Raw genomic sequence first — 13,009 nt, 5'->3', positions numbered from 1 at the left:
GCACCCACACTTGTTGAAAATGGATCCTGCAAATGCAAAACTACGGAACGCACTATTGAGCTATATGAAGCCGTGGGCACAGCAGCCGTGTTGCGCTGCAACGCATAGCAATAGTGGGCACAAAACAGAGCAAAAGACCAGAAGGATGTTGAATGGAGCAAGGTGTAATTGATCGAGCAGATTGTTCAGTCGGTTCCATGATTGGTGCCGACTGTCAAAATCGGTAGTTTGCCGTCGGAATCGACGCTCATCGCCAGACACGGATGTGCATCAGAGGAAAACAATCTAAATAGAATGCACACTAATGAGCCTATTTCTTTACTGATTGCATTAGCGTATACATTGCAAACAAAATGTATTGCCACAGATAAAATAAAAAATTAAAAGAAATGTTTCTTATATACGAGAGCCAAAGCCTTCGTGTAAGGGTACAGACATAGTCTGGCAGATTTTCCAATTAGGAGGGAAGCACAGTAGGGGGCTGATAGGGTTCCAGCCCTGGGATCCTAAATGAGATAATCATTTTCCTTTTTTAACAGTATAAATTCACTATACAGGGATCCGTGAAAAATTTTGCCTGAGCCCACCAAAGATCTCAGCTTGGGGGGGGGGGGTCTTACTGCAGGATATGGAGGCCAATAGACCAGTGGTTCTCAACCTTTGGAATCCTGAGGCAGCATGACTAATTTCTTTCTCTTGATTGTAAGGCCTGGGCATATACAAGAGTAATGGGAAATAAATGGGTGAAAATAAAACAATAAACCACTCACAGCCCGGTTTAGCAGATGCCATGTTCCTGCAGGGTTGAGAAACACTGCACTAGACGAACCAAGGGCCCTTCCAAAGGACGGATTTCACATATTCCTTTTCACATTTTTCCAAGTCCAATATTAGACGTGTGTTATTTGCTTTATGGTCATGCTTAGGTGTCCGTCTAGATTGCAAGTTTTTCACCATATTCCTATATTTTGCTTTTGTCAGCTGCCTCCCTTGCATAATTCATGGTTCATTGGCGGCTTCCCAAAAAGTTTGGCAGATATTTTCACCATATAAAAGAGAGAACCACTTCAAAGCATAAATAGGCACACAAATCAATATTTTCAGCTTGCCACAACACTCCTAGGAGCCGCGATGCATGCTTTTGGAAACACAGGTACTCCTTTAAATTTGGACTAAATGTTGTGTCACAACACAATTAATGGCAAACAAGTCTGGTGTCTGTCTTCTATTGAACACTCTTGTTCTGTCACATGTGTATACTGTATGATTTCGTCGTTCGCTATAGCCAGTTGGTAACGATAGACACGATAAAAAAAAATGGATGCTAATTCAAAAAAAAATGTTTTTCTTCCTTCGCAGGGGGAAAAATTTGTGCCCTTTCCTTCTCCCCCCCCCCCACAAAAATGAGGCTGATAAAGCTGCAGCCCTAAAGCCAGGGACAATTATCATTATTGTTTTTTCATGCCATAAATTCACTACAGAGCCCCATCCAGAGAGAACTCTGGCTTGAGAACCTGCCAGAGATCCAACAGCCCTAGGGCAACCATACGTCCCGTATTCCCCACGACACTCCTGGCATTTCCCATTTTTTCTGGCCATCCCGACTTTTTGGCAAAAGTATCCCAGTTTTTGCTCTTTTTTACACGAAGCCTACTTGAACTTTTATTCTTCATTGAAGTCAAAGTTTGAAATTATTTTTCAACTCATAAATTATATTATAATTGCAACTATAAGTAAGAATATTTATCTTCATAAGTCTTTTCTCCTGGAATTCATTTTAATTCACCGCAATTGCAGTAATGCTTCATTTCCTGCCATATTGTTTTTCTCATAATTTCAGTAATATTTGGCAACTTCGTTCAATTTTGGCAATAATTGGTGATGTCCCACGTTTTCCCGTGTTTGGAATCCTAATTTCCCGTATTTCTCTGGAGGAAATATAGTCAGACTAAACAGCTCTGTTACACAATGTGTGTGTGTGTGTGTGTGTGGGGGGGGGGGAAGGTAATTTCTTTTCTACAGAAAACAAGTATTGTTCCCAAGAGGACTCCCTACTGCTGTTGCTGTGGTCTATTACAGACCCCTCTCCTCCTCCAGGAATTATCATATGATCATGAAAACACTGCTTCAGGGGGAATATTACAGATATTGAAAGGTCTGGACAAGCAAAGAAAAAAGTTTTGTGTTCATCCAGTCCAAATAGCTTTTTTGCCTCACCCATATGTCTGCCCCAATATAGGGTGGCTACACATTGACATTGTTCTTTTCTGTTGATACTTACCCATCCATCCCTCCGGGGCAAAAAAAGTAAGAATAAAACCCAAGAAAAAACATTGAACGCCATAGCTTCCCCATGGCCTAGATTTTGGGGAAAAGAAATTTAAAAAAAGGGCTCTGGAAAATAAAAAAAATCTAACCTTCATTAAAATTTTGTGACTTTTTCGGGACTTCTGTTACCTTTTTTCTCATTCCAGGACTTTGTGAGTTTTACGTGATGGTAGACACCCTGTATGGTACATTCTGGTATGGAATTTTGTTTTGAAAACAGAATTTTCACTTCAAAGTGATGAATGCAAATTTTAGGCAAAAACAAAAACTTCATTCTTACCCCGATCATCTCTCCGAAATTCAAAATCGTCTTTTTTTTCTGTTCGATTGCCTCTGTCTAATTATAAAAAAATAAATGAGTGAATTGTGACTTAAGAGCTGTCATTAATATATTTCACTGAAACTTTAAAAAAAAAATTATCACCATGAGTTCAATACAATATAATTAGCAATACAGCTGCCATTTCTTTATGCAATAAAACCTCAATTATCTGGGGTAGTGGTGGGAAGGACCACAAAATATAATCAGAAACGGGTGGGAAGAAATGAAGTGAATTTCAGAGCAATTTTCAGCCAGCGAAATATAGGATTCAATAAGTAAAGCAGTTTTATTAATGAACTGTAATACAGTTGGTTTAGACACTATATTTTTAACCGTGCTATGAATATCCTTTCGAATTTTGACTTTTTTTAATTGCAATCAGAATGTGAAAGCTCTCTTGGATCTTTGGTCATTTTTAAGAAAAATTGATTAATTTTTTTTAATTCAAAAATTTGAAAAATAGCTGTTTTAAAAGTTGACAGATTTCTGATTATATGCAAATTTTTGCGATTGCGTCTATATGACATTTCGGGAACGTGATAGTATAAAAGTGAAAAGTTTTGTTTTCATCCAATGAAAAAATACCAAAGTCATCATATATTTCATACAAGATTACTCAAGTACTTCATTTAAAAGCAAAAGGAAAGGCTGTAAAAGACATTGCAATTACTTTAAACCAGTCAAAATGATGCGTTTATCATGTATTGGCTTATTGTATGTCTCAAAAGCCGAAACCACATTGTGTTATGCTATGCAGTACAAGTTTACGTGAAGACAACCATTCAAAGATTGATTTTAATGCAAAAATGCTCCCCCCCCCCCTGGTACTCATAGTCTCAATCAAAAAAAAAAATGAGCAAAAAAATAATTTCTAAAATTTTTTCCCATCAAGTAAGAAAAAGTTCCATTTCTCCCCCCCCCCCAAGGCAGGTTCTGCATTGCCCCCGAGCAGAATATAATTGCATGTCAGTCTTTCCATGCAGAATACAGAAATCACACCTACATACCGTTCATAAAACATAAGTTTCCGTTCATAAAACATGTTTCCTTTCGTGGATGCTATCAGTGATTGATAATCTTGGGTATATGAACTCTTAAAAGCTTTATACTTAGCTTCATATAGCTTAAAGTTTCATATTTTCTTTCTGAAGACACATTTAATCGGGGCAAACAATTTAAAAACTGCAAAATACAAAGCTGCTGACAAAAAAACTTGTGTTTACCGCACGACTGTTAATGGAATACAATAACGATTATACAGGAATTTCGGCAACAAAGGTCATGGTTCTAATAAATGACTGCCCGATAAACGCTACGTAAACAAAGTCACATCTTTACCAGTTGCTTAAATGCAGTCACCAAGACTTTTTTTACGACTGCTTGATGGAAATGACCACGGCTGTCCTCTGTGGGTAGGAGGAAAATTCAGATTCTCCCGCCTAAATCCAGAGAGTTGGCAGGTCTGTAGATTGTTCTGCAGTAACATGATTGTCTGTGACGTACGTCACTGATTTTGACATATTCTGCTTTGGGGCAAGTGTATGTGTTGAGACAAATGACTCAGTGTCATATTTAATGATGAAAAAAATGGAATGTGGATGACACATCCGTTTTCATCACAGAGTTAAGTTTTAGACTTCAGAAACTATAAAACAGTAAAAAACTTAATGTCAATGTTGTCAAATAGTTTTTTTAACCTGATAGATATGCTAAATAAAAAAAACACTTTTATGTAAATTAAAGGGTTTTATATTTGGAATTAAATTACTGAGAATCTATTTTGATAAATTATCTGATCTGGCCCAAAATTTTATTCCATGTAAAAATTCACACAGAATCTGTTAATACACTAATTAAATTCATTTATTTTTATCTAAAAATTTCTTAGAGCTCCGGGTGTTTAAATTCAGAGTTTTAAAGAGTATTTTCAACCAAAGTAAAGCCGTCAGGACTACCCAAAGCATTTGTTTTGCACATTTAAAATTAAATACAGCTTCAATTAGAAAACCATTGCATTATAAATGCTAGTAAATATACCATATCATAGTGCAGAAGAAAGAATAACTAAGTTAGACTAAGGATAAGTTACAGGAGTTTCTTAAGCTTCATGCACAAGCTAGAATTGCTAAATTAAATGACATTTTAGTTCTACACTTTAATATTTTGATCGTTAGATATATTTCAATGTTATGTACAATAAGAGTATCTCAGTGATTATCTAGATAATTTAATAACAGAAATCAACATTACATATGTGATGTTATAAACTTTTTTAAACACTTATCTTTTGTAAAAAGACTACAGCAGATGGTTTATATCAAAGCACATAGGCTATATAAGCAGTTGAAGAAATTTTGGAAGGTCAAGAATCATCTTGAATAAGAGAATGTCAGATGATTCCATAGTTTTTTCCCCTTCAGTGTTTATGCTATGTTTTATTCAAATTGTACATTTTGTAAGGAAAAAAACCCTATATATTTTGTCCACAATTCTGTAGAGAGTAGAAAATTATTTTACACAATCATATTAAATATTTATTCTTTGTATTAACAGTCACTTTAAACATTGCAATTAACGTGTGTATTTTCAATGGGAATTTTTATATTTAAAAGCAATATTTTAGGTTTTTGACTGTGGGCTGTGATGTGATGGTTTAAACCGTCATAAACTGTCATGTGTCAAAAACCTGCCAACCCTGGTTCTATGATTACATCTTCGGTCAAAATTTCGCATTAGTAGTGGACAATAAACCAATGATGACTCTCTTGCATCCAGAGAAAAAACTTGCAGTATTATCAGCTACAAGAATCTTACGGTACCTTTCGAACTTCGACTATGACATCAAGCATAAAAAATTTGAACCTGCAAACGTGGACTATTAGTCAAGAACACTCTTACCACTGACAGATGTACAAGGCAATACAATTGATGTATGTATCCTGCAAGAATCAATGATCAGACACACAGACACAATTACTTCTGAAGAAATTTGAAAAGTAACATAATTGGATGATGATCTTGGTTAACTATAGAAAAATGTGATGTGCAAGTGCAATGAACTTTATGTGACCCAGAAATAGCATTACAAGATGGAATTCTACTTCATGGATAGCGTGAGATAATACCTAAGGCATTTCAGCCAACTACCGTTCAAGAACTATACTCAACTCATTGTGGAGTTGTGAAGATGAAAGCACTTGCCCGAAATTACTGCTATTGGAAGAACATAGACTCAGACACAGAAAGTCTAGTGAAAAGTTCCAAGAATTGTTGACAAAGAAAAACCTCCAGAACGTTCCAGTGCACAATTGGGAAATTTCAACAAGAAATTGGCTCATGGACAAGTGTTCACATGGACTCTGCGGGACCCTTCATGGGACATTTCTTGTTACTTGTCATTAACGCAAAGTCTAAATGGCCAGAAATTTATTACATGAAGAAAGCTCCAGATTCAGCTATTACAATTCATTTTCTGTGAGAAATATTCTGTCGACCTGAACTGCCAGAAATTCTCGTTAGTGACAATGCTTCAATTTTCAAATTACCAGAATTCGTAGACTTCTGCAAATGAAATGATATTCAACAATGAATGACAGCTCCTGGTTATCCCTCAACAAATGGACAAGCAGAACAATATTGTCAAACCCTGAAGACAAAACTGAAATGCACAGAATTTGAAGGAACACTCCACGAAAAATTATGTAAACTACTATTTCGGTACAGAGTTGTGCCTCTTTCATGTGAAAAGACACCAGCAGAATTATTGTTTGGAGAGAATCTCAGATCAAAGCTAGATCTCCTCAAATCTTACAACTCAAGTCATACAAGAACAAAGTAACACAACCAGTCTTTGACAAATTTTTCAAAAGAGGAGAGAGTAGAGTCAAGAAATTACAATCATTCAAGCCTATGGAAGTATGGAACTGTTATTCAATGATTGGGTCGTGTTCATTATCTAGCTGAACTTGATGACTGATACATTATCAAGAGAGATTTTGAACAGATTTGAGGGTGTGAGGTTGGCCGACAAGTCTTCTCCAACTCCTATTCGACTATCTCTTATTTCTATGAGACACTTCCTTCGAAAGAAATCTTTCACTTTTAGTGATCATGTAAGTCGAGAGATTCCTGCAGTATGTCAACACAAAACTTAATCTATGGTAGATGCCTCTGCTAAAAAATAGCAAACTTTGAGTGCAACTTCCTGATCAACAAGAACTGTTTTTTCTCCAGCTCAGACCACTCAACCGAGACGCTCAATTTATCTCTTAATTTAGCATTAGAAAATTGTCAAGTATTCTGGCACTAAAAGAAAAAACACTTATTACGTTGCATGAAGGTGGTAATGAGAGTAAATGACAAACATGCTGAGAATGAATCAGAGTAAATATTGTATGTAATATAATACAATAAAGTTATCACCAGTTCATTATTAACTCATAAAAACAGCTCATAATGAACAATAAAAATGGACATTAAATTATCAAGGACAGAGTAGAGATTTTTTTTTTTTCAAATGTTCGTTTGTTTTTTAAAATTTCTCGTTTAACTAGGTCGAGAGAGGAAAAAAACCAAGTCTGACTTCTTGTAGAACTGTTTCAAACTAAATTTGCTTCACAAAAAAATTCTGATTTTTTTTTTCACCAACTTTGAATTATTCCAAACATATGAAAAAAAACTGAATTAAACAATAAATTTTTAAATATTAATTTTTTTTTAAAAAACTCAAGGGGAATTTGTAGAAGTTCAAATTACCAAAAATTTTAACTGTCCAAGTTTGAATTACCCAAAATTCGAATTATCTAAGTTCAAATTAACCAAGTTTTACTGTATTTTAAATGTTCTATGAAAATATTTTTTATGAATGTAACATTCTTTAGGTATTGTCCATTAAAAGCTGGTTAATTTTGCTCAACATATAAACTGAAGAGCCAAAAAAACTGGTACAGGCATGCGTACGCAAATAAAGAGATATGGAACCAATCAGAGTACGGCGCTGCGGTCGGCAACGCCTATATAACACAACAAGTGTCTGGCATAGTTGTTAGAGAGATTACTGCTTCTACAATGGCAGGTTATCGAGATTTAAGTGAGTTTGAACTTGGTGTTATAGTCGGCGCACGAGAGATGGGACATAGCATCTCCGAGGTAGCGATGAAATTTGGATTTTCACGTACGACCATTTCACGAGTGTACAGTGAATATCGGAAATCCGGTAAAAAATTAAATCTACGGCATCGCTGCGGCCGGAAAAAGATCACGCAAGAACGGGACCAACGACGACTAACGAGAATCATTAAACGTGACAGACGTGCAACCCTTCCGCAAATTGCTGCAGATTTCAATGCTGGGCCATCAACAAGTGTCAGCGTGCAAACCATTCAACGAAACATCATCGATATGAGCTTTCGGAGCCGAAGGTCCACTCGTGTACCCTTGATGACTGCATGACACAAAGCTTTACGCCTCGCCTGGGCCCGACAACACCGACATTGGACTGTTGAGGACTGGAAACACGTTGCCTGGTCTGACGAGTCTCGGTTCCAATTGCTTCGAGCTGATGGACGTGTACAGGTATGGAGACAACCTCATGAATCCATGGACCCTACATGTCAACAGGGGACTGTTCAAGCTGGTGGAGGCTCTGTGATGGTATGGGGCGTGTGCAGCCCTGCAGGATTCATGGTGTCAATTACCTCCAGCACTACTTCAGACATTAGTCGAGTCCATGCCACGTCATGTTGCGGCACTTCTGCAGGCTCGTGGGGGCCCTACACAATATTAGGCAGGTGTACCAGTTTTTTTGGCCCTTCAGTGTATATATCTTGCTATTTAAAAAAAAAAATTAAAAATACAAGAAAAAATTTAAAAATACATTATCTAAACTTTTGGGATGGACTGTATTTATGCATCTTTACTATGTTCTACACTGAAGCCTTACATCCGGATTTTTTTCTCAAATCAAAAAAGCATTCTGGGACGAACACTGCATCAAAGATGTACAAACACTTAGCAAACTTGGCAAAGACTTAACAGTCAAGAAGAAAGTCCTATTCTCAGTGAATACAATGTTAAAATTTTGAAGACATTCAGGAAGAGAAGGGTATGTTTTTCACAGTCAGATGGACAAAGATTTTTCACTTTAATTTGCAAAATGAATGAAATGCGTGCCCTAAACATACAGAAATGCAATATATTCTTTATTATTCTGGTAAGGAAGTTTGTATTAAAGATGAAAATGTTGCTTTCAAGTGATTAAAGTAAGTTTTAATGAAATCCAAAAACTTCACTCTTACCACGGTCATCTCTCCGGAATTCAAAATCATCTTTTTTGTCTGCTCGATTGCCTCTATCTAATTATAAAAAAATAAATGAATTATGAAATTAGAGTTGTCATCAATATTTCACCATGAAACTTGGTAACAATAGAGCAGGACTAAAAACGAGCTATATTTGTGATACAAAGAGTAACTTTTCTGTGAAATGCCGAAAGTTTTGCCAAAAAAGATTAGAATGGACAATTCTAAATAAATTTCCGTCACAAATTAAAGTCATTTCACATTTTTTCTGAAGTATCTGTCACTGATAAAACATGCAATTCTGAAATGACAAGACTTCTTCCAAACTATACACCATGCATACTGAAAGCCTAGGCAGCAAGAATTTCTGCTGCTTGAACACCAAAACCTTAGAAATGAATTACCTTTTGGGTTAGATAATGCAATTGAACGAGCGACGTTAGTAAACCCAAAATTACAAGAGGAACCACGGCTATACGTGTTTCAGAACTATATGAAGTTCCTTCATCAGTAGCAGACAAAGAAAATATTATAAACTACTCCTTATAGAGAGAGTTACTCACTGTTGCAGACAAAAGAGTTGAATTCAAAATGAACCAGCAAAGAGTAAAGGAGGGAGGGCAGAAAAAAGAAAAAATGGCCACCATTTTTTCTTTTTTGTCCTCCGTCTGGTTCCAGTGCGCATCACATCTTTTCATGATCATCTTGATGTAACGCTAGTCATCTGCTACTTTTCCTGATGCTGGTCGTCATCTGGCAATTGGATCTAGTTGTCCACTTTCCCACTTGGCATTGATAGTTGCTTCGATCAGTGTTCACGCTGCTGATCGCCATTGCACCAAATCAAAATATTTCATTTGGCGAAAAACTAAAAGATCAAATTCATCAAATTGCATGTCTATTCGGCCTGTTGATGGTTGAATCAGTCATTTGACGCAATTCTTTTGGAATTTGTATTTTATGACACATTAATTTGGCTCTCATTTGGCTACAATTTTTTCTATCGGATTAGCCGAATTGCTAGAACTGATAAAAAGTCAGGGGCAACCCTGGCCCCAACTCGTATTGTCAGGCATGCAGATTTCCCAGTGTCTTCCTGCCATGTGTAGCCTCACATCGGATCGTGCCCGCTCCTTTCAAGGTATGTGACGTCACAGCCTGTGTAGCTTGAGATTCATTGTCAAACTTCAACTGCCACTTCAGACTTACATGCAGACTGGAATGATTATTTGAGAATTCTTTCATTGTTAACCTTTCATTTGCAACCTAATTAACCTCTGTTAAAATGTTAATAAACAATCTTGTTGAAATTTAAAATGTCTTTTGAACCATTTGACTGTTTCTGTGCACCTTTTGCACCAATTCTCTGGATCAAAGAAACCAGGGGCAAAGATTTCAACCTGGGGCATATGCAGGAGCGTTGCAATACGACCACACAGTGGAAATTTGCAATACTGAATCCCCACCACTTTAAGGAGTAGGTCGCAAGAATAAAAACACTTTTCACTACAAGAAAAATGTTCATCACTGAAGTTAATCACTCAATAAACTTTCATGTCAAGGAACAAATTTTCTTACCCGTTGGAGTTTATTTGTTAGTTTATTCATTAATGCTACATTTGATTTCAGTACTGTCATACCTTTGTACAAGAGAACATCGATTATCCAAACACATTGGGACAGAAGGGTGTTCGGAAATGTGAATAATTCAGAAAATCAATTTCGAAACTAAATTGATACTGCAAAGGAAATAGCTGCTAAATCTGCTCCTATTCACGCATTTGTTTGCTTGTCAATTATTTACAACTACATCTACCCTACTAACATCTATGGCTCACAGGTACAGTATGTACAATTGCTTGGAAATGAATTATTATACAATAGAAGGAAGCTATCGTGTTGGGAGATAAGAAGTTCCAAAAACATACCAACTCTTGAGCATCATTGACTATAGAAAACTGAAAATGAGTTAAGTTGAAAAAGTGTTCAGTTGACTGAGTTTGGAAAATTTATGTTAAGGATAAACGAGGTTCTACTATATAAGGTCACTCCTGGGGATTGAATAAAATCACTTTATAAGCAGTGTGATTCAATGAGTCCTATTTGCTAAATATGCTAGCAAGGGGGACTATAAAAACTGATGTTGTAAGTGTGGCACAGTTAAAGCAATGAACGTTATACCACGTTAAAAATTTATATAACTTGGTAAAATTTATATGAAGTTTATTTCATACAAGTGGGTTAGACTACTTCAATGTACTGTTAACAAAAAATTGAAATTAACCTCTGTCAAAGCCACTGTCACCATATCGTCGGTTAAACCCTCTGTCTCTTTCAGAAAAAAAATCTCTATCTCGATCTGCACTTCTTCTACCTTGATAAGACTGACGATTACCATCAAAACGACCTCGATCTTCACCATAGCTATTTCTTCCCCTATATGGTTCTCTGCTCTCTTGTTCTTCATATTTACCTACAGATAAAATTTCAAGGCTATTAAATCATGAATATTTAAAAAAGATTACAAATTTAAAAAAAAATTGAAAAAATGCTTTCCAAGGATTTCATAGAAAATTTATCCCATAATATGCATTCCATAATTTCAGCTCACAAATCTGCTGTGATTTGTGCCAATTTATGTTAGCTTGTGCCAATATCCATGCCAACTTTGGCATTCAGCCTCTCACTAGTGATGAATGTTGAGCTTTGCTATAGGAAAGGGCCCCCTTCTCCGGACAACAACAAAAAAAAAAAAAATCACACAAAAATTACTTTTTTTTTAATTTAAAAAAAATTAATATAATTGCAGGGTCCCCAGCAAAATCTGCTTGATCATTTCCGACTCTCCCTCACCAAATTCAAAAATTTCCCGGACTAAATGCGTATACACTGTGATGCACATATACCCCAAAGCAGAATGTTTAGCACTGTTCTGCGACGAGCCTTTAGCTGACTGGAAATGTTCTGCGGTAAAAATCCCCAAACATGTAATAGTGTTTTTTTGCATTTTTCTTAAAATTCTGCCAAATTGTTCTGCAGTAGCGCTAATTGTTCTGCGACATACATCACAGATTTTGGCACATTCTGCTTTGGGGCACATATATAATTCTAAACCATCTAATATCATTCTAAATCAGTGATTCCCAACATGGGCGGTAGAAACTATAGGTATAACTTAGGATCCTATGGGTTAGATTGTGTTGGGGGGTGATGGGACAAAAATGTTGGGAAAATATGATCTAAATTATAGTCGACCCCCCCACCCCCGTATTTGTGGGGGTTACATTCTGGGGGTGGGGGAAACATGGGAAATCTGCAAATAACCATCTTGTTTATTGAACATCATGAGAAGAGCAGGGTGACGCAAAAATATAAGGGAATGTAAAAGAGGGTGCAGTGATTGATTGATGTTTTCTGAAAAAACATTGTGATTTCTGTTTGCTGTTTCTTCTTCATATCATCAAGTATGTTGGAGTACGTTGACAAGACCTCCTCTACCAATTTTTCGACATGTGAAGAATGTACTATCGACGGATCTATATCATGAAAATAATCTGCTGGTGAGCCACAGCAGCTATTGACTTACTTTCGCCAAGCATAGTCAATATATCCAATTTTTTTGTAAACTTTTCACTTTTTTTTTGTATTTATGGAGCATTATCAATATTGTATTTATGGAGCATTATCAATATTATTATCGTCTGAAAGGCTATATACAGAGCCTTTCAGATGATGCGGAATGTGCCCGCACCTTCAAAGTGTTCACGTGGGTCCAGATGGCGTCCGCATGTGTCAAAACCTAAGAACCTAAGTGGGGGCTCCGCATCTGTACATACAAGTTTTGTACATTAGGTTATTCGGAGCTATTCACACGATGCGGGTGTGGGTTGAATTTGTGCACATCTTTGGCTACTTTTTCAAGATGATTTTTGCACAGAATTTTTTTAATTATTTGACATAAATACCCTTAAAAACACCATGTGAAAGTCCCTGTGCATCAATAGGGTGTACCCACATACGTCTATCCCTCTGTTTCCTTCTGAGATAAAGATATAGCAAC

The 13,009-nt window shown here is 36.4% G+C and overlaps 1 protein-coding gene across 8 annotated transcripts in view; it reads right to left on the bottom strand.

Moving 5' to 3' along the window:
- LOC149080161 (eukaryotic translation initiation factor 4B-like) overlaps positions 1-13,009 on the bottom strand; it is a 113,957-nt gene that overhangs the window by 49,496 nt on the left and 51,452 nt on the right. For 6 of the 8 annotated variants that reach the window (XM_089239189.1, XM_089239186.1, XM_089239190.1 and 3 more), the window contains exons 7-9: positions 11,234-11,422; positions 8,947-9,003; positions 2,609-2,665 (exon numbers count right to left, since the gene is read on the bottom strand). In XM_089239189.1, coding sequence (XP_089095315.1) covers positions 2,609-2,665; positions 8,947-9,003; positions 11,234-11,422 — 303 coding nt within the window. The remainder of the gene's footprint in view (positions 1-2,608; positions 2,666-8,946; positions 9,004-11,233; positions 11,423-13,009) is intronic. The other 2 variants (XM_089239193.1, XM_089239188.1) reach the window with 1 other exon arrangement.

The sequence above is a fragment of the Pholcus phalangioides genome, unplaced genomic scaffold (assembly GCF_987345545.1).
Source record: "Pholcus phalangioides strain wild (caught in Gottingen) unplaced genomic scaffold, Ppha-v1.0 ptg000011l_1, whole genome shotgun sequence".
NCBI classification, from domain to species: Eukaryota; Metazoa; Arthropoda; class Arachnida; order Araneae; family Pholcidae; genus Pholcus; species Pholcus phalangioides.
This window is presented reverse-complemented; position numbering and strand designations above follow the sequence as displayed.